At 44.0% G+C, this 22,812-nt stretch overlaps 1 protein-coding gene and 1 non-coding gene across 4 annotated transcripts; both read right to left on the reverse strand.

The window, feature by feature from the left end:
- Positions 1-1,917: 1,917 nt before the first annotated feature.
- Positions 1,918-22,556, reverse strand: Zbtb21 (zinc finger and BTB domain containing 21). 3 transcript variants are annotated; one of them, XM_026379432.2, is made up of 3 exons: positions 22,425-22,556; positions 8,966-9,132; positions 1,918-6,940 (listed from the first exon to the last, which is right to left on the reverse strand). In XM_026379432.2, the coding sequence occupies exons 2-3, from the start codon at positions 9,117-9,119 to the stop codon at positions 5,946-5,948; spliced, it is 1,149 nt and encodes a 382-aa protein (XP_026235217.1). In that variant the 5' UTR covers positions 9,120-9,132; positions 22,425-22,556; the 3' UTR covers positions 1,918-5,945. The 3 variants fall into 3 exon arrangements, with proteins under 3 accessions (XP_026235217.1, XP_026235216.1, XP_026235215.1); XM_026379431.2 differs by having other exon boundaries at positions 7,544-9,132; XM_026379430.2 differs by having other exon boundaries at positions 1,918-9,132.
- Trnaa-ugc (transfer RNA alanine (anticodon UGC)) lies at positions 16,580-16,652 on the reverse strand. The gene has a single exon. It is a non-coding gene; the product is annotated as a tRNA-Ala (tRNA).
- Positions 22,557-22,812: the final 256 nt, after the last annotated feature.

Consider the following 22,812-nt stretch of genomic DNA (forward strand, 5'->3'; position numbering starts at 1 on the left):
GTTGTCCAAATGATCAAGGCCATGAAAGTCAGAGACTGAGGAGTATTCCAAATTGAAGGAGACAAGAGGATACTGGGTTGCCTGAGAATGGGGCAGGAGTAAAAGTGAACAACAGCATGGGGGACAAGTCTGTTATCGTCCTACAACATCACCACGGGCAGCGTGCCAAGCTGCACCTACAATGAGCACTCAGTGCCAGCTGATGCCCTCATCAGGCAACTACATACACTGAGGTGACCCAATGGGCACTTCAGCAGCACCAGTGACACACACACCATGTCAAAACGATGATGGCGGTACATGAGTGCTTGTCACTTATAAAGGGACTTGTCAATCTAAAGCTGGCCACTGGCACATTTCTATTCTCCTTGAGCTTGCTGAGACCCATGCAAAAGTTAAAATATACTGTGCATCTCTAACTAAATAGCTGCACTGAAATCTGGGGAATATATGCAGACATATTTACTGTTTCCTACTATCACCAGCTAAAAACAACTAGGTTGGTGGTCCCCCACCTCCAAGATTTCTTTGTGGTAATTGTTTTTCAAATGCTTAATAGGCCCCTTCTTTTTTTCTGGCCTGGAAACATATGAATAATGAACTCTACTCTCAGGTACCTCCTTGTCTGGTGGAAGGACCTGGATGAAAGAGAAAGCAGCAAGTGCACTGATGGGCCATCAGGAAGCACTACTCTGGGCTAGGAAGAGGAGTGAATGGAAAGGGCCAGGAAGCATTTCCTGGAGGAAATTATGCCAGCCACAGGAAGTAGGGCTGAAGATACTCTGCTGGGCAAAATGCAGGTTTGTGTTATCTCAAGGCAGATGGCCAATCAAGGGGTCCTCCTGGTGGAAGATGTGGGCCATAGCCAACTGACACTTGAATTCATGCTACGGTGTTTGTATCACACAAGAATCCTCCTCTCCAGCATCTGCCATGCCTGAGCAAGACCTGCCACCCACCTTTCTTAGTTCATCAAGAACTGAGCCAAGATTCAGCCTCGGGCAGGATAAAGTCCCAAACATTGGGCTTGTGGTTTTGTCACTACGGCATTTACTGTCATGAGGGTGTGCTGATGACCTAGGAAGATGAGACAGGAGTGCGACAAACTCAAACCCCCCAAAGATATTATTTCTAAGAGGAAAGGAAACTTTTTAAAACAAAATGATATCCATTCAGTGGCTAATTGAACAGCAGGGTAAAGGGTGAAAATTAAAAATCGTTGTCCCTGTAGTGTGTTCAAGACACTTTTAGGCAGCTGTTCCCAAATAGGCCAATTTGGATATCAACAAAGGAAAACAAGGAGGTGAGAGCCATGGCACAGGGGCTTGCATCCATTAGCCCATGAGCACCTCTTCCCTTGGCTCTAGTGCCTTGTCTTCAAGTCAGCCTGGTGAAATACCTACAGCTCCACTCTCCTGTTACGGGAAAACTAATATAAAAATAAAAAGAGAGGCCGCATCCCATGTTCCCAAAAAGCCTTGCTAGAATGAAAAATACAATGCTGGAAGCCTTAGGTTAGGAAAGAGAGCCAGCCTATCAATTGCCGTGCTGAAGCACCAATGCAAAGTGCACGGCACTTTCTTTTTAGGTATTCATATCCCCTCACATTCACCTTAATAATACTACTTTCAAAGTAAAGGAAAAGGTGAATTAAAAGCTACTACTTTGAATAGAAATGAAAAAGGTGGACAAGCAAGGTAGCTGCTTATCTAGTTTTAATTACCATATATTTAATACAAACTTGATTCCACAACAAGAAACCATGAACTGGGGAAAACCAAATATCTCCCATAAGTCTTAAGTGGACATCCATATTACCCCAACAGGAGGCCTTTCTCCTTCCTTCCATAAATGCAAATGCTACTGATCGTTATCATCAAAGTGCAAAACGTAACGAAATCATGACTCAAAGCAAAATACAGTACAAATTTATTGACTCCAATCATTCTTAGTTAAGATTTAAGCAAAGTGAACAGACAATAGAATTAGGTACAAGTAAGCAATGGATTAACATTAGATATTCTATTTTACTATGAATTTTCAGTCCAAAAAAGCTTATTCCTAAAAAAAGTGATTTACTCCAAAGCCTAACGACAAAAACATATTACAAAACCACTCATTCATTTTTCTTTAAACAATAAGCATATATTCAATGCAAACTGTGAGACAGTTTTGTATTTTTCAGTAACAAATTATCCACCTTTTGAGAATTAGTATTAACCAAGAATAACTATGGAAGTTCAGATAGTACAAACAAATGACTAAAGAATTCTGATTCAATTATTGTAAAGATTTACAGTAAAATGCTTTGGTTCCCCAAAGCCTGTCTCTGAAAGGAATTTTTGAAATACCTGATGTTCACTCTTTCTCCTCCAGAATCTAAACACTGAGTTTCCTCCTGTCGTATGGAAATGCCCTAGGTTGCAGCACTCCCTGGTAAACACTGAAAGAGCCCATTCGAAATCACGCAAACATCAAACTTCTTAAAGTGCTAGAGCCACAAGAGGAAAATGTATTTCTAAAACTTTAAAAAGCTTAGTAGCCAGTGTTTGAACTTATTAAAGAATGTGTATTATCATTATTTAAATCAATGTTTATAAAAAAAAAACACCAATGAGATATCAGAAACCGACAAACTGACTTGTAATATTCCAATAGTTAATTGAATGAAATTTATCAAGAAATCTGTTAGGAGTGACACCTAATTATTTATATATAAGAAAATTAAAATTGTTTTCTTTTTGTAGTTCTGAATTATAGTTGCACAGGTGTGTATGCACCCAAGAACCCAATCTGAGGGAACAAAGGCCAACTTCAAGTCTGTTCTGTCTCTTCCACACCCTGACTATTCAGCCAGGCAGGAGACACAGCCACCCAGGACTCCAGGGAAGGGCACATTCCATTCTTGCCCCAGAGCTGCTACTCTCATTAGCACCAATAGGGGCTTTGTGTGGATTTAGGTGATAACCAATTAAGTGTTGGACACATTTTTACAGAGAGAAGGCTATATGACCCATTCCAAACAGAAACAGGAACACATACATCTCCCCACAAATGCCAAAAACATCCATTACTGAACTGCTAGTTGAATATTTTGGTAAAATCATAAATGCATACTAACTAGTCTTAAGCATGAATATTCTATTAATCTTGAAATATTACTATAAAATGCACAATATTTGTTACCTCCATTGCTTACTCTGATAAAAACACTTTTATGTTACTCCCTCCTTACCTCACATAAAAGGATTCAATAACAAGTTCTCAGATTAACAAAGAATATATTAAAACATTTTACATTCTTTCCACACTGCGTAAAAAAGCAGGCATCCTGAATACTTACAAGGAATAAATGAGTTTTCTACATTTTCAAAAATTAATTACAATCAGAAAAAACATTTACAAGAATATCTTTACCATCTAAAGGAGTTGCAACGATGAAAGACCAATTTATTACACCAAATATTTGCCTACTGGCTGAGATAAACATTCTTTAAAAAACTGTTTACTGAATAAATCAATGTGTCTTTCATTATTTTACTTCTTAACATTTAAAATAGTTACATGAGTGGAAGCATTTTTTTTTGTTGTTGTTTCTGACCACCAAAATAAACTCTTTCAGCCTAATGCTTTTAAGGTACATTATAAAAAGTAATAGAAAATCCAGAACTGCATTATAAATGGTTTTTGGTTCAAATTTTTATTTGAAATCTTATACTTCTTGCCTAGACAAAAAATGTGACCAAGACAAAACACTGGTTAATTTTTAAAATCTAACCAGATATGCAGAGCCTATATTGAGACCAAAAATACTTTTTTACTGATTAACAGTATTATTTAAAAAATCTTCAAAAATGTAGCATAAAGGTTCAAGTCCTGGGACACTGAATCTGCAATGCCAAGATTATTCTGTATCGTGGAGTTATCACAGATATGCCAACAGTCATGTAGGCAACTGTCTTCTTCTGAATTGGCAGCTAGTGCTCAGAGTAAGAATGACCACATTAACAGGGAATGAATTCCATATGCGATAATCCACCATGATGTCTCTTTCATTAAAGGTCATATGCTTTAGTTTCATCTGTAAAATGCATAGATTTCTTCAAGAAAATATAAAGATGGCCAGAATCAGTAACTGCAACCTAATTTTATTTTCCTTTCTTCATCAAATTTGAAAACAAAATAGAAATGACTACTAAAATATTTGGGGATTTTTAATAGCTTTTTCAAGTGTAAGGATAAAAGGCAAATTTTCATATATAATTTCTATAATATACAAAGTCAATTAGTATTTTATAAAAATGACTGTTTCAATAAAAAGAATATCTCCCCCACTATTGATATGGAATGTTGATGATGAGACTGATAGGTGGAGTTCTCTTCTATTAGAACACAAATTGAAAACTATTTCTCAGTCATCATAGTTGACTTTTCTAATTTAAAAGAATACCTAGTTAAAAAAGGTATAAACTTGGAGTCTTAATCCGTGTCACTACCTACAAAGGATTTCGTGGTTTCAGTAATATTTCTTTTATATATGTAACCCTCCCCATAAAAGTGAAATAAAAATTTTCCCTTCTGAAACACCTGAATGAACTTTGGGTAACACTTACTAAAAGGCTTTTAATTACAACTGTCACAAAATAGGAAAAGAACAACAACAACAACAACAAAAGCCCAAACCCTATTACCAAAATAAGTAGCAAAAAATCAGTTTTGGACCCTTTATAAGTGCTTTGACACATATGTTTGATTATTAAGTAGTGGCCTAGAGCAGATGGTTCTGTTACTGATATTTTAACCACTATAAACTCCAACTCATCCTAACAGAAGTCTTCATAAGAGACAGAGAGGCAGGAGAAAGGTGTGTATCATACACATTGTTCCTGGGAAGTACGTCGGAAGTACAAGGTGGGGCTTCCTCCTCTGCTGAGGTCTCTAGAAGGAAGTGGTGGTTCAGAACATAGTAGAGTGGCTGTACTGGTTCCTAGTGGTGGGATCTGTCTACATACTTGTCCCCACCTACCTGTCACACTAATGTTGAATTCAGAATGAGTACCATGTCAGCTTTGCATTTTGTTCCAATTATACCCAGACTTTCAATCTGTGACAACATAAATTGGAGGAAACCAAACATGCACAGTCCTTTCAACGCAGGTCTGATTTAGACTGTGATACAGAGGTCTCTATGACACGCCTGTTGCAGCTGAAGCTCCTGGAAAGCGTGGACTCCTGTAAATTGCATTTTCATTTCTGTGTCTTCCTTGGAGCATGACCGTTATTTGATATACTAAGTGACAGAGAGCAAGTTTTCATTATTCTGTAAAAATCTAAGTGTGACTATTGCTGATTTAAATTTCTCACAATTTTCATAGAAAAAGAAAGTTCTTACATGACCACAAAATACCAGATATTTGTTTTTATCAAGTGCCAGGATAACTTGTTAAAGTTGAGGTTTATCATTTTTTATTGCTAAGGTGTCTAAGATCTAAACCAATACTGCCAACAACTCCACTTCTTCCTGATACATTTTGGCCTTAAGAACATGGCTAAGATTTAACTAGAACTCAGGTGTCTAAAATAATCAGAAGAAGGAATACTCTGACAGCATTCCACTAATCACAAATCAGTAAAAAACCAAAAACCTCAATTAAATGATGATACTGACACCTTGGAATGAGGATTGTGCAATCCATCAAGATTAATCCAATTTCAGCAGTAACGAAATCAAACCCCACTGTTGCTGTGAGGTCTGGAACCACAATATTTTAGAGTTTATTTCTGAAGTTGAGTTAGGACATTTCTAAATAATGTCAATTTATCCCAAACTTAAATTCAAGCATAACAATTTCCAACCTTTATTATTATTTTTTTAAAAAATATTTTGTTTCTTAGGACAGTTCACAATTGAGGGGCTCCCATTTCATATCGGGTAAGTGGGTCTCTCAATTGTGTGTCTGTTCGTGACTCCAGAGACTGAAGGCTGTTTTGAATGTCCTGTGGCAGAGCTTACACATAAACTGCCTTTTAAATGTGATTGCTGAAAGGGGCGGGGCATGGTAGAAAAGAGTGTCCGACTCCTGGGGTGCAAACAGTTTCTCTGTGGCCAGGGTGGGGTTTTCAGGCAGGCCAGTGGGGCTGTCAGGTTCCAGAGGCTGGATCTTCGGCAGGGGTGGCGGTGGTGGCAGAGGCGGTGGCGAGGGGGAGTTTGTGGGGACGGGGCATACCTCTGCCTCTTTATGTGCCGTCTCTTCTGTGGCCTGAGACATGTGGGACTGGAAGTGACTCCAGAGCCGGAAATTGGTGCGAAAGGCTTTGTGGCACACGTGGCAGATAAAGGGCTTCACTGAGCACAGCAGCTCCTGGTGCCGCTCCAGCTGCTTGTGGGCTGGGAACACCTTCCCACACTTCTCACAGGGCCACACGCTGGCCTCCTTGCTGGGGCCTGCTTCCTTAGGGGCTGCGCTGGCCTCGGGCACCTCCTCCTCAGCCTCCTCCACAGGCTCCTCTTTGACCTGGATTTTCAGTTGTTTGGAAAGACTAAGGTCTTCAGGGAGACAGGAGGAATCCTCTGAGTCAAAGTTCACTTGCTCTGAAGAGTCACTGAATGCATTATCGTCTTTTGGTGTAGTGATGTGATTTACCTTATTAGGCTCCGGCTGGGGCTGGGGCCTAGAAGCAGCTGTTACTTCACCATTGTGCTCCAGAGCTGGCGGGGAGACATTCTCAGTGGGGGCCATGCTGTTCTGGTTGTGCACTTCCACCTGGTGCCGCCAGATGCTGAAGGAGGACTTGAAGGTGCGCATGCACTCGAGGCAGGTCAGCTTCTTATACTCACACCTGTCCTCATGCTCCTGCTTCAGCGCGGGCGAGAAGAACCTGAGGCTGCAGTAAGGGCAAACGGTGGCGTTCCGGCATAGGCGCTCGTGGTTGCCTTGCTCTAGAAGAGAAGAGAGCTTAGCATTACAGAGGCGGCACGGGTAAACCTCTTTGCTCTCTACTGCGCTTGCTAGAGGAGCATGCTCTTTTGGCTTAGCAACTTTATTTACTCCGAGGGGTCTTTCTCCGGGGTGCATTTTTATGTGCTGCTTAAACTGAGAGAGAAAACGGTACGCCTTTCCACAGTAAGTACAAATGTAAGCTCCTTTGGCTCGAGAGCGCAAGTTCCTCTTGATGACTTGCTGTGCTGGGGAGCTACTCTGTCCCTGAAAGCCAGGCTTGCTGCGCCTCAGCTTAATGATCAGGGCCTTCTTAATCTCCCTCTCTCTCACTATGTCAATCAGCTTTCTTTGGAATTTCTCATCCAAAACTGCGTGGGAACTAGAGGCTGGTGATGGGTTCTTCACTATGCCGTGTTGGGTCTGACAGTGTGTCCACACTTTGAAGTTGGTGTGAAACCTCTTGTGACAGATGTCACAAGCGTAGGGCTTCTCTGGGTTATGGTACATGTTAACATGGCGGTGAAGACCTGCTGTTGATCTAAAGATCTTAAGGCAATGTTTGCATTTAAATTTTTTGTTTGGTCTTGTCCCCTCCAACTCACCAAATTCGTCTTTGTTCAAGTCAGAATCTGGGAAATCTCTGTCCAGGGGAGGGTTTGTGCTGTCCTCACAGTTATCTTCTGATGTAAGAGGCCCCTGCTCATCTGCCTTTGCCTTCTTGAAGGGTGACCTTCTGTCTGCCTGGAACCTCCTCTTTGCTGGAAGCCTGCTCATGTCCTTGTGGTCATCTTCTGTTTTCAGAGGCAGGTCTCTCGTGGCTGCTGCTGCTGCATCTCCCACTGTAACGCGGATGATGTCTGAAGGGTCTGACAGTGGGCTGCTGGGCTCAGTCTTAATGCGCACCTCAGTCACCGGGGAAGCCCCTTCCCTGTCTGTGGACTGAGAAGCACTGAAGGACCTGAGGCGATGTGGTTGTAGCACTTGAGGCCTGTCATCCAGGGTTGTTTTTTCACTACAATCTTTTAAAGATGATTTTTGCGATAAAGCACAAAACACATTTCCTGGTGCATCACTGGACACTGCAGATGATCCCTGGGAAGATTTCAAATCTATGGAGGGTGAGTAGACAGGAACCTGGCTATCCATTGACAATGACCGTCTGAGGAGGCTCTTAACAAGTGGGCCACTTCTGTCAATGCTTTGGTTTCCAGAACCAGACCCACTGGACGGGACTACTAAGCCTAACTTGGAGTAGTACAACAAGTTCCTATCTTCACCTTGACCACTTCCTTTGTTACTTTCTTTTAAGAGATAGGGAGACTCTGATGAGCTGCGGAGAGACAAAACAGGCGGCCGTGGTCTTGTCAAGGCCAGCTCTATAGCTCTTCCCTTGGGAAGCTGACCACTCACCCCTGGCTTATCGTCCACGGTGTCTCTGTCCTGCAGAGGCTTCGAGGGCAGCACTGCATTCCTCTTCACCAAGGTGCTTTTACTGGGGTCATCCAAAGACCCAGAATGCTCAAGAGACTTTGCAAACCCCGCATTACTCTCTTTTGGCCAGCTCTTTTCAGTTAATGACAGATTGTGAAGTGGTTCTGTTGGCTTAGGAGCCGGTTTATTGGTACTGGTCTTGGCTGCAATACTTGGTGAGGGCCGGGAAGCATGGCTCAGATCAGGTGGATTCTGACCAGCAGCTTTCCCTTGTGTTTCACTTCTACTCTGACACACGATGACACTTCTCTTTTGAGAACTGGTCTCTTCATCCTCTATGGACACTCTTTTTCTAGTGGGACAGGCTGGGAAGGGGGCCTGTGGGGCTTTGGAGACAATGTTGGTCAGGAAGGAGATCCCCAGGCTGTAGCCCAGCTCCTGCACAGCGGCAAGGCTGCTCTTTTCCACAAACAGGGACGAGGAATAGATGTAGTTCAGCACATTGTCAAAGGCGTCTGGTTCGCAGAAGTCCAGCTGAAAGACAGTCTGCGACTCATTTTCCTTATTTGTGAATAAACTCTGAAAGTACTCACTGCTGGCAGCCAAGACATTCTTATGAGCTCGGAACTTCTGGTCTCCGACAATCAGGAGCACATCACACAGCTGCCCCTTGAGGCGCTCTTCGTTGAGAGCGCTGAGCAGAGAGATGGCATGCGCTGGGTTAATGTAGTGCAGCAACCCCTCCATCGCTCGGGCTTCTCTGAAAAACAGAAAGTAGAATTATCTCCAAAACTGGGGTTAAAGACTCACCAGGGCAGGTAGAGCCAGCTGTCTTTCCGCAGGCACCAGTGTTCAGCAGAGTGGGCTGACAGAAGCTTTCTGAATAACTTTACTTAAATAACAGTAAAAATATAAAACACTGTTTCCTGGTCGAGAAAGATCATCAGTCATTACAACTGGAGAATTTTAGGAACTCAAGACTATACTTTAGACAAAGACTGCTAAAACTTGGTAGGTATATATGGAAGTGATACTTGAAAATTAAAGTTTATTACTCAGGATCCTCATTCAGCTGATGCTTGGTTTTATTCATTAATTTGGAGAATAAGGATGAATGACTAAAACCTCTGAAGTCTATAATTTTAAATCAATTTTATTATTGTATATTGTATGTAATGGGAATAGTACCAATGGGTTGCAAAGTACAGGTGTTGTCAGACTTTTAAAAGGGTAAGGATTTGGAAAGAGAAAAATCTTGGCTAATTAGCAGTAAACCAAAGTGTTTAACAAAGGTTAGAAGCATTAAAGATTAGGAACTTTTTTTTTTTTTTTTTAAACACAAATTACCTTGAAATCTCTTGAATACTATTCTAACCAAATGGCATTTTCAACAGTACCACCAAGAAAACTTCAGCCTGGGGCTGGGATTGTGGCTCAGTGATTGAGCGCTTGCCTCACATTTATGAGGCACTGGGTTCAATCCTCAGCACCACATAAAAATAAATAAATAAATAAGATTTAAGATTTAAGATTTATTGTGTCCATCTAAACTAAAAAAAAAATATCTTAAAAGGAAAAAAGAAAACTTTAGTCTGACTCTAAACTTAATTAAGGGATTTGAACTGAGGTTTCACACTGGATTTCTCTTCAAATCTAAAAGTGGATGAGTGTGGTGGGTGAGTGTGAGCTCTGGGTGCCAGCTCCTCCCTGTGAGCCAATGTCCTCAGGCATATCTGCTGGATGCCTTGGGTGAAGTAGGAGTCAAGCTGCCTCCTCTTGAAGGATGTGGCAAAGACGACAGGAGCCAGCATCTAAAACATAATAAGTACTCAACTAACGCACTTCACTTTCAAGAATTGCAGGATAAATAGGTACTTAATGCAGTATAAAAGAAAAGGGTCCAGATTAACTCTCTCGTGCTCTCAACGCAGACAGAGGCATTCTTACAGAAGCAATGCTGGGCTCCCCACGAGTCTTCATGTGAATTTCATAACACTTCATCTCTTTGGTTTTATAATGTCATTTTCTCTTTGAGATATTGTTATGAGACTGAGATATAGCTCAGTGGCAGAGTGTCTGTTCAGCATGCACAAGGCTTTGGGCTTGATCCCCAGCACCACCAAAAATAAAATAAGTATAAACACACACACACACACACACACACACACACACACACACACTCATGACATTTACTTTTACTATCAGAATGGATCCAAAGTAATTAAGAACTTTGTGACAGTCTCATCATTCTGGAGAGAGCACTCTGCAGATGAACCGCACTCAGCCCCAGCACCTCTACAGGTTCTCTCCTGGCTCCAGGGGGCCAGCCTTGGCTGGTCAACCCAGGCCCAGGTTCTGCAGTGCCAGCAGAGAGCAGTCTGCGAGTTGCCACACACAACCTCTCACTCCTACTTTCACTCCTTGGCACAATGCTGACTCAGAGGTAAGGCTGTGCTTCCAGGATGGATGACTTCAGCTGGGCCACAAACCAGTCCTGGGGCAGAGTACCAGATTTCCCTTCCCTCCATGCTGCTGTCATTTCGTAGTCAATGGTAAAACTTCATTCTTCTACTTGTGACTGTTTGACAGGTACCTTCCCTTCCTTTTCAGACATTTTAATTTTCTGCCTCACTTTAAGAACCACACAACTATTTGTATAAAGAAACCTCATCTTTTACAAAGGTCAGAAGAAAAAGAAGCTTATAATGTCACAGGTATCGACTCAGCTTTATACTGGCAATTTGTAGTAACCCTGTGTTAGGCTGAAATGTGAAATACATTCCTTCCCTTGGATGACAATCAAGAAAGCTCGACACTGTTTTGAGCTAGCTAACTTCTCAGTTTTTGCCACTATAAAATAGGGACAATAATTAGCTACTTCTGCACAATGTTTTTTTTTGGTTTTTTTTTGTACCAGGGATTGAACTCTGGGGCACTCAACCACTGAGCCACATCCCCAGCCCTATTTTGTATTTTATTTAGAGACAGGGTCTCACTGAGTTCCTAAGACCCTTGCCATTGCGGAGGCTGGCTTTGAACTCGCGATCCTCCTGTCTCAGTCTCCTGAGCCGCAGGGATACAGTGCCCGGCTTGCACAATGCTATTTTGAGAGTCAAGGAATTGCTATCACTTATTTAGCACCTACAACACACTACAAATGGTACCAGAAACCTCTCATGCCACTCACTCATTCAACAAAATGGCACCTGAGAAAACTTGAGGAATGAGGGATAAGCCTGAATATACATGGAAGGAAGCCATCACAGCAGAGGGAAGCAACATAAGGGAGGGCTGGAGCAAAAGAGCCAGAGAGCCAAGGATGGGGACATCCCAGAAGCAAGAAGGAGACAGACCGACTGCATAGGACTGAGTGGGCTGCTGGGGAAACTTCACAATGAGAAACACACACCCATTGGAAGACTAAGCAAATAAATGACAAAGCTTGAATTGTTTTAATCAGAAATGTAATAGCTGCTCTCTGCTTTCTGATCATCCTTCGAGTCACTTCCCTCCACCATACTCTTCTGCCATGATGTTCTATCACACCTCAAGCCCTGAGAAATGAAGACGGCCTTCTATGGACTGAGACCTCTGAAACTATGAGGCCTCAAATAAACTTTTACCCTCTACAATTTTAGTCATAGCAGCAAAAAAAAAAAAAAAAAAAAAACAACAACACAAATTGGTACCCGGAATGGGGTTGTTGCTGTGTCTAACCTGAACATGTAGTTCAGAATTTTTTTAAGCTTTTTTGGAATTGGTAGGAGGAATTTGAGATGTTTAGTAGTGCAAGCTGGAAATGCTTTAGGTTGTTTAAGCTTACTGGCTGATTCTGGTGGGAGCTCAGAAGACCAGAATGCTAATAGGACCATGGACAGTGAAGACAGGGCTCAAGAGGGTTTAAGAGGAAAAGGAGGACACTGTTGGTAAATGGACTAGAGGCCCTTCATATTATGTTCTGGCTGAGAAGTTGTCTGCATTTTACCTGTGTCCTGAGACTTTCTGTGAGGCTGATTTTAAAAGCCACAGACTTCTTAATCTGGCAAAAGAAATTTCTAGGCTGCATAACATTTAGGTGGTGGCATGGATATTGCTGGTGGCTTTTAGCCAAATTTACTGTGATAATCAATAGCAGAAAGTGGAGCAGAAAGACTTGAAAAACCTGGACTTGAAAGGTGGGAGTAAAACTGGTGCCAAGAAAGCTGCAGTTGTTAAGGACATTACCACCACTAAAATGCTAAAGGCTTTGCCCAGAAACGATAAGAAAGATGGCTCAAGAATTGGCAAGATATATCCATCTCAGACTCAAGGAAGCAAAAGCAAAAATTCTCTTGAGACCAGTGGAATATCTTTCTTGTACAAGGGGGCCTAGGAAGATTTTTCAACATGCTCAGCTACCCAGGCCCTCTTACTGTAAGAGGGCCTGGGTAGCTTACTTACTCTATTCTTGTACAAGAAGACTGCTGCAGCCAGAGTCCCTGGAGGCTTGGCTACTGCTCAAGATGGCAGAAGACCATGGCATCAACCACGTGGTACTGGATTTGCAGGATTGCAGGGTGCTGGAATTAGGGGGTCATGGAAGCTTCCACCAAAATTTCAGTTAGGCTTTGAGGCCTGGAAAAGTGCAGCAGGGTTTGAGTCCCTGCAGGCAGCCTCTGAGAGTGATGTGTGGAGATTTGAGGAGGAAGCCAAAGTTGCAGTGGAGACCCCCTAGATTAAGAATACCAGTAATGAGGGACATCGTTGTAGGAAAGCTGCAGGTATTGAAGAGACAAGCCAACAGAAAGGCCACTTGGGCTGCAACCAACATGGTCACACTGGCAGAGCTACACAAGCCCTTTGGAGAGAACATCACAATGCCATATGCCCCAGATGCTGGATGTGGCGCTATAGGACTTGTTTGCCCAGCTGCATTTCAGTCTGGCTTTGGTCCTATCCCTTTCTTGGCCCCAAATTTTGTGAATGGAAATGTTTACTCTGTACCTTTATATATTGGATACTTGTAAATTGCTTTTGATTTTTACAGGAGCTCATGGGGCAAGCTTGCCCTGAGTCTGAGAGACTGTGGTGACTCTTGGAAATGGACAAAATGTATTTTGCATTGTGAGATGATTGTGAGCTTTTGGGGGCCATGTTATGGTTTGGATGTGAGGTGTCTCCAAAAGCTGATATGTGAGACAATGCAAGAAGGTTCAGAGGAGAAATGATTGGGTGGAGAGTCTTAACCCAATCAGTGAATTAATCCCCTGACAGAAATCAACTGAGTGGTAGCTGAAGGTGGTAGGGTGTGGCTGCAGCAGGTGGGCATTTGGGGCATGGCTTTGGTGTATATATTTTGTATATGGTGAGTAAAGTCTTTCCCTCTGCTTCTTGATCTTCATGTGAGCTGCTTCCCTCCACTACACTCTTCCGCCATGATATTCTGCCTTACATGAAACCCAGAGGAATGAAGCTGGCTTTCTATGGACTAAGACCTCTGAAATAGTGAGCTCTCAAACTTTTTATTCTCTACCAAAAAACCAAAAAATAATAGCCCTGGCTATGGCATGGAGAATAAACCACAGAGCACAGGACACTAGTGGAAACTGGAGCTGATGAGGAGTCTGCTGCCATGATCCAGGTGGCCTGGACCAGGTATTGGCAGTGGAGGTTAAGGCAAAGCCATTAGGATTGCTAACAGAATGACTGTAGGAATGCAGAAGGGAAGGAGTTAGGATGTGTCTAAGAATTCTGCCACAACAGCCGGCAGGATGTCCTTAGTTGACAAGGTAAAAGATGGATACAATATCTTTATTTATCTTTTTATGTGGTGCTGAGGATCAAACCCAGTACCTCACAAGTGTGAGGCAAGCATTCTACCGCTGAACTATAACCCAGCCCCCATACATCTCTTCTGAAGATCCTTCTCTAACCCCCAACCTCATTTTTGGGACAAAGGTTTAACCCAGGGGTGCTTAACCACTGAGTCACTGAGACACATTCCCAGCCCCTTTTTGAGACAGGGCCTCACTAAATCACTGAGGCTAGGCTGGCTTTGAACTCATGATCCTTCTGCCTCAGCCTCCTGAGCAGCTGGGATTACAGGTGTATGCCACCACAGCTGGCTCTAACCCTTTCTTATGCTTTCTGGAATAATTTCCCATATAAACTTCTATGTTAAACCTTTATATCAAGGTTTGCTTTTGGGTGAATCCAAACCAAGACGCCAAGAGAACTTGCATCCACAGGCACAGGTTAAGGAGGTATGTAAACTCAGCAGAAACTGTTGTGTCTTGGAAGTCAAACGATGCTATTCCATGTATCACATGCACTCTACTGCCAGACAGCAATATTCTTCTTGCTGTTCAGTTTAGAAAGATTTCTTTCTTTATCCTTTCTTCATAGTCCCTGTTTTTGCTCTAAGTAACTACTTCCAATCTCTTGAACCAAAGGCTTCTATCTTCTTTGAACAAAAACATCTTGGAATTAGGGAACAATAATAAAGTAAGAATTAAGCTATAAAATAAATATTCTCTGTCCTGAAAATTATTTGGGGTGTGAAAGTATTCACTTGACTGTAACCTCCATTTAGAGTCATCAATGAGACTGTCTGCTAACGAAGGAGCTACGGATGTCCAAGTTCTTGACACACTGAGTAACATCACAATATTTATTTTCCATTATACTCACTCAAACCCTCACTACATGCTTAAAAATAGCTAATACTTGTGTATGCTTACTCTTCCACATACATGAAAGTAAACATCTTTCATACAATAATTCACTGTTTATGTAACTCTAGGAGATAAGTACTACTAATATTCCCATTTTACAGATAAGGAAACTGAGGCATATAAGGTCAAGTAACTTACTCAATACCACACAAATAAGCAGCAGCAGAGCAGGCTTCAGAGGCTGAGTTCTTAACACTCTACCATACTGTCTCTATAGTTTCCTTTTAATTCTCTCATCATCTTCTGAGCTAGATGGTCACGGCCCTATTTGCAAGTGGGGAAACTGAGACACTGGAAGTCAAAAATTTGCCTATGGTTACCAGTAGTGGAGCTGGGAGTCTGGTTCCAGAGTATGGGTTCTAATCATTACAGTATATGTTTCTGGTGGCTGGGCATCCACCCAGAATATGCTAGAATCCTATTAAACATGGAGGTTGTCAACCTATCATACACAGCTTGCCTTCTGGAACTTTAAGTCTTGCATAGCAATAGGACAAGGCAACTGATCAACGCAGTCCAGTATGCAGGTGGCAGAGGAAGGGACCCAGTACAGGCTGTGGCCACCGGAAACAGGTGAGAGGACCGTCAGGAAAGGAATCAGGGAACATGGTGAGGAGACAGCAGGAAAGGTGAAGGGCATTTTAAGAGACATGTGCAACATCAAGAGACAAGACAGAGCCCTGGAGCTGCAATGGATTCTTTTGGCTAGAGTGAAGGATACATGTGGGGCAGGAGATTATGAGGCTGGAAAAGAAGACCGAAGCTTCGGGGGGGGGGGGTCGGAGGGGGGGGCAGGGGAGCTTATGGTGCTTCCTCGCCTTAATTTAAGGCCCTTGCTTTTAGACAATTAACATTCTGGATTTTTGTGTTTTAACCACAGTAGGTGTTATCTATTTATTGAGTTTAACAACTTAAGTGAAATATAAAAAGCTTCATTGAGAACGTAGGCAAAAAGGGAAACTATAATCGTTGAGCATCATGAGATGATCTAACAAACTTCTCTGTGGCTGGTGGAAGTGCAGACTGAATTCTCAAAACTCATTTCTCTCCTATTTGGCCCTCAGAAGAGGCCAGCTTTGTTGTTGAGGATACTTCTTCCTTGATGCACTTTTCTGATCCAGAAACAGTAAATATGCTGGCACACCAGACTCCAGTTCTCCTGAATGTTTTAATTATGAATGAACAGGAAATCTGACCTACCAAAGACCATGTATCTCACATAAAAATGCAGGATGCCTCTGGTGTCCACAGCCCACTCCCTCTCCACTGCTCATCTCTACTAACTCAACATGTAGGCTCCATCACTTCAGCCATGCTAGAAAGCCTGGGAGCTCTTAAAAGGGGGTGATAGGTGGAAGAAAAGGCCTGCTTGTAAGCAGCAAAAAAGCTGCAAGGAACCCTCCCAGAAAACCAGATTCACTGACCATTTGGGATCCTCACCCACAAATATTTTCCCAAACTCTGCCTGAACCACTTCTATTTTGGGTGGGTGGGGGGGGATACTGGGGATTGAACCCAGGGCCTTGTGCATGCAAGGCAAGCACTCTACCAACTGAGCTATATCCCCAGCCCCTAAACCACTTCTATTTTATGTTTTTTTCTAGAAAGTCCAAGATGAGAGCATCTTTATGGTCAACAGTTCATGGGAGGCATGACAGTTCTATGGAAAAGCCTTTCCCATAGTTACTCACCACTTATTAGGTGGATGACCTTCTAAAGACCATTTGGATCTCTTTGAGATCTAGTTTCCTATTAAACAGGGTGAGCACTACCTTCACCACATGGAACTTCTGCAAGGTACAAACAAAGCAACACATGTATGAAGCCCTGGTCTGTAGAACATGTCCCATCTACAAGTACACATCTTTCTCCCCTCTCCCCCCTATGTTTTGAGGGTCTGCTCCACACTGCATTTCACAGAGGTGCTGGTAATGGGAGGTGAGCAAACTGGCCAGCTTCTGGCTCTCCAGGTGCTCACATTCCTGTGATTAAACAGACAACAGTGTGATAAAGAATTCCAAGAGTATAATAGCAATGGGATTTCAGGAAGCTATTATTGTGGCTAGGGGGCAAGACAGTGGATGAGTCATTAGCAGAAACATCAGGGAAGGACTAGGACCCATAGTCCCTTGCCAGTTACAGTAACACCAAAGGTTCTATTCTCCACATTTCTACCACAAACACCAAAAACATAGGGATCTCAAAAGCTTGCCTGGCCTCAAGTTCCGGTTCCCTAGAATGGCCACAAAGCCCTTCATTGCTGGATCCCCAAGTCCTTCAGTATACTAAATGCTAAGGAAGTCTGGGGACCCATATCTTAAAGTAAATTAATTTTTTTTTTAAAGGGAGAGAGAGAGAGAGAGAGAGAGAGAGAGAGAGAGAGAATTTTTAATATTTATTTTTTAGTTCTCGGCAGACACAACATCTTTGTTGGTATGTGGTGCTGAGGATCGAACCCGGGCCGCACGCATGCCAGGCCAGCGCGCTGCCGCTTGAGCCACATCCCCGGCCCCAAAGTAAATTAATTTAATGCAATCATTTTCTTCCTTATACCAATGTCAGAACAGCTGCAAGGAATGAAGAGTTTTGAGGGGACAAAGGTAAGGTAGGCAGAGCATTCTGGGGACAAAGCAGAAGAAAGTGAAGCACAGCCAGGCACCAAGTACAAAACTAGGAGGTTAAGTGAGGGGCGAGCGAGGGAAATCAAAAAGAATCAAAATAATCCCACCTTTTTTCAAGTTTCAGAGACTAAAATTCAGGCTGGTATCACAGCTAAGGAGCATTATAAATTATCCTGGCGGCCCAGAACTCTTACTAACGGTTCTAAAGGAAAATGTCTTTTAACACCACAAACATTGACTTAAAATGGAATTCTGGGAACCATGATCCTTTGGAATGTTGGAGATTGCTTAAATAATCCTAATTATGATACTAGAGAGAGAGGAAATGCATGTAGCTCAGGCAAACACTCAGTGCACCTACTGACTTTGGAATAAAACACACAGTTCACGTGCAAACCCTCACTGCTGGATTTAGCCTAACTCTCTTCATTTGATTTTACTATTCTATGGTAACAGGAAGCTGGCACTGAAGTTCATTCTCATTATCACTCACTTGTTGACAATGCAAACATCCAGAAAACACCTAAAGCTCCTCAGATTTCAATGCTAGACTAGCTTACCCGATCCTTCCAGAGGGTCAGGTTACTACCTTGTACTCCACTCCATCACATTTTCAGAATGTCTGTCTCTTCTCTCGGGTTTGAATCTGATTCAAGATACATACTCTCCGTCACCACCAGCAGAATGATTTCCCAGTGCAGTTCAGGTCTTAACTGCACCACACCAGGGTGGCCTCTGGTCACAGGCAGTTAGTTGGTCTGTTCTGACCATCCAGCAGCCATTCCTCCTCCTCCTGTGAACAGTCCCTTAATTTCTGCTTTGGAAGAACACTTGTCCCATGAGCACAGTCTGATGGTTGCAGACACACACCCCAAAGCCAAGGCCAATTAGAAACTTTCTCCCTAGAACATGGGTCCTGAGAAGAATGACAAGCCTACAGATGAATGAAGCTGATTTATCTCAGCAGGAGCCTGAAAATGCAACCCACTAGTGCCTGATTCAGAATTCCTGGAATTAGTTTGCTTTGACCTTCCTGGCCCAAGGTTTTGGGTTTTTTTTTGTTTTGTTTTTTGGGTTTTTTTTTTTTTTTTTTTTTTTAGCTTTTCCTTCAACCCCAAGAGCAACTTTGTATCTTTACAATAAATTCCTTTTTCAATTCAAGTCAGCCAGTTAGTTTCTGTTCTGGTTATTAAAGAACCCTAACTAATGTATTTCCACGTGGTACTCACTTTTCCTGTCATGCCTTCCAAACCCATGCTTTATAATGCTGCTGCTAGACGGAGCTTCTTAAAACAAGCATTGATCTGTCACACAACATATACACTAGGTATCACTATTATTAACTGAGATTATTACTAAACTTCTTTTATGTGCAAGGCATGGTTGCATGTATCTGAAATACAGGGGTTCTCAAAATAAACAAGAGCCCCCTCGATCCAGGGAGGTAAATTAGATGATAAATAAGGAAACAAACAAATAAGACAAACTTCTGATGTGCTAAGTGCCCTGATGAAAAAACACAGTGTGATATGAGTGCAATGCCTAGGGGCGCAGCAGACCCTCAGGAAGTGCCACACAACAATTTAGTTGAGACCTAGGACCACTGTGAACACAGGTAGCCTCTGTCCTGGTTAGAAACAAATAATAAAAGCAATGTTTCCTCATTAGATTAAAATGAAGATTTTGGGCTGGGGATGTGGCTCAAGCGGTAGCGCGATCACCTGGCAAGCGTGCGGCCCGGGTTCGATCCTCAGCACCACATACAAACAAAGATGTTGTACCCGCCAATAACTAAATAATAAATATTAAAAAAAAATTCTCTCTCTACCTCTCTCTTTAAAAAAAAAAAATGAAGATTTTATAAAACATGGATCCCAAGGCACTATAAAAATCTGCTTTCAAACTATTTTTAAAATTCTTCCCCTTAGCTATCTCATCATAACTTTCTGCTTCCAATACTCTCAAGACACAACCTGTACATTGTATTGCTTCTTTTACCCAATCTGAAGCTTCCCAGGTGGTGTTTAGCCCCTCCCCAACTCAGGTCAAGTTCCAAGTCCTCTAGGAAGCCTTCGGTTAGAACTGAATTGTGGCCAGGCCCTCACACGTTAAAATCCTAACCCCTAGCACCTCAGAAAGCAATCATATTTGAAGATGAGGTCTTTACAGAAGTAAATAAGTTACAATATGCCCTAATCCACTATAATTGGTGTCCTTTAAAGAGATCAGGACACAGACACACATGGAGGAATGAACCTGTAAGGATTCAGGCATTAGAGGCTGTCTGCAAGCCCAGAGAGAAACCAGCCCTATACACACCTTGATCTCAGTCATCCAACCTCTGTAATTTTGAGAAAATTTTAACTGTGTTTAAGCTGCATGGTCTGCAGTCTTTATTACAGCAGCTCAAGCAAACTAATACACTTTCATCGACAACTCTGGCTTACAATAAGCAAACTCCTCCTTTCAATGCCTTCATCATTTACATGGTGGAGATCATTTGTGTAGTGCTTACTCATGGACTTGCCTTGCCAATTTCCAACATAGAACTGATAATGCCAGACATGCTATCCTGCTCAGCAATAACTATATATTGATTCTTGTGAACTCTACTCCAATGAAATACAGGAGAGGTAATAATACTTTTTATTTTTCTTAAGTAAAGCTGCTTTGGAATATTATTTTCTGTTACTTTCTGCAGAAAAATCAAAACTATAGACTGGCATGCAAATTCTTCACACTCTCAACTCACATCTGCATCCTTACTGGACTCTCCACACCATCTACCCTACAAACCTGCATACCCAGTTTCTGGCTCCTAAAAAGAGCTTTCCTGCCTCTCTTGTACCTGGCTACTGTCTACAGAAAGATTCAGCTGAAATGTTACTATCTCTATAAAGCTTCCACAATTTGCCCCAGCCAGCAGATCAGTCATTTCAACTACCACAATATTAGATCCCTCTGCAATAATTCCCAACTATTTCAGAGGATCTGCTTGTATCTATTTCCTCAGGAAACTTCTGAAAGGAAGAGCTCTTGTTTTCATCTGTGTACTGTACAGAAACAGAACTCACTGGACTCAAGGCTCGAGACCCAGACTTGCTGTCCTCTACTTCTCCAACCTTTGTTACAGAGCCCAGTACCAGACATTTTCTGTGCTTTCTCTGAGATCGTGTGGACAGTGACTCCCACATCTTTATGTCTGCTCAGACTTTTTGCACTCCAGCCTGTTGGTACCAACCCAACAGATCCAGCTCAGCACCTGTAACCCTCACACCTGCTTGTCCCCCACACATTCCCTGCTGAGCTTGGTCGTTGCTGGCCAGGAGCTGTCCTCTGCCAGGGTCCTCTTCTCCTTCCTTTACCCTTTGGCCAATCACTTGACACCTGTGAACCTAGCCCTTCAACCCCTCAGTTACTTCCTTCTAGTCCAGGGGCTTCTGTAACAACTTAGTCCCTCATTCCTTATTTTTAGTTTTCCCTTAGCAGTGTATCTGTGTAATAGTCCCTGCTATCTAATCCTGTAAATTTCTCAGGGGAAGGCTTATACTTTCTTCAGCTTTTATTTCCACAGAATAAAGTACTCTATACTTTCAATAAATGGTGTCAAAAGGAATAATTAATTAAACACAAACTTACTTTTAAGTAAACCAATGCCTCAAATTTCAACTTTCTCTTTAACAGCAATATTTAGGGGCAAAGTCAAACTTAATGACTACTAGTCATCAAAGGTGGAGGTGGGATTTACTCCTTCCGGGGGAATCGTTTTTTAAAAATAATTTTCAATGATAAATCTTCCTAAAATGGATTAACCCTCAAGGTGCCAGGAACATGACACAAACTCGGTAACTCGTGACTCAGGGTCATGCTGGTGAACAATCACTGGACTATGCTTTAACAGATGCCCTCGGATGCAGAGGTGCAGAGCTGGGGAGCTCGAGCACGAGGTCTCTGCCAGCGGCAAGCCAGCCGCCAACCAGTCTGCCCGCTCCAGCGCCGCTCGGCAGCCAGGGACCTGGGGACTGGCAGTGCGCGGCCCCAGGGCGGACCCTGAGACCGGCACGGAACGTCTCCGGAGGACGCTGCCTGGGTGCCGAGCAAGGCCAGGCGGGGGTCCCGGGAGCCGCGGAAAGCCCCGGACCAGGTCCTGGGGTCTCTGGACCAGCAGGACGGCGTCGCGAGGCGCCGGGGTCCGCTGGGGGCGCAGGGCTAAAGGGTCGACCTGGCCCCGGGGCTGTCACGCTCCCGGCGTGGCAGGTGCCGGGTCCCACCACTGCCCCCACTCCCACCGCCCCGCCAAGCCTGAGCTGCTCAGAACCGGGGCGCACGCCCAGCCCCTAGGGTGTCCCAACGGCTCCGCGTAAGGGGCGCGCGCTCCGCCACCGCGGCCCCGCGGCCACAGACAGCCCAGCCGGGACCAAGGGGGCGGCCGGCGAGGGGCCGCGCATGCGCGGTGGCGAGGGCGAGGCCAGGTGCGGGCATGGAGCATGCGCGGTGTGAAGACACAATCGGCTACGTGGGAGCCCGGGCATGCTCAGTGAGCGCCGCGGCCCAGCGCACGCGCAGAAGCGCCCGAAGCCCGCAACCCGCTGGCGGAGGAAAAAGGGGAGAGAAATCACCTCAGAGTTACGTCAGGAAAGGCCGCGCTTTGCGGGGAGGCAGTAGCCCCCCACGGGGCCCCGCGATTCTCCGGGGCGAGGGGCGTGACCGTTACTCACCGCTCTTCAACCCCGAGGCAGACGCCAGGCCCCCTTCCGCTCACACTCGGCTCGCGCGCGCCGCAGCCGCCGCTGCCGCTGTGATTCCATCCATCTTGAATTTGACGTCATCCCACACCAGGGATGAGGTCATCGCAGGCAGCGCTCGTCACGTGCGCGGCGCTGGGATTGGCCACCGGGCGCCGGGGGGCGGGGCGAGGGAGGTGCGCGGCGCGGGGCCGGAGGGCGGGGCTGGGGAGCCGTGCGGGTGCCCCGCGCCCTGAGCTGTGGCGACCCTGCTCCCCGCGTGGGCCAGCGCCTGCCGCCGCGGCCCGGACCCTACTTTCTCGGTCCCCGAGGGCAGGCGGCTGGGCAGGGGTGAGGGGCCGCGGCGAGGAGGCGCACGGGT

Source organism: Urocitellus parryii, chromosome 2, assembly GCF_045843805.1.
Source record: "Urocitellus parryii isolate mUroPar1 chromosome 2, mUroPar1.hap1, whole genome shotgun sequence".
In the NCBI taxonomy this organism is placed as follows: Eukaryota; Metazoa; Chordata; class Mammalia; order Rodentia; family Sciuridae; genus Urocitellus; species Urocitellus parryii.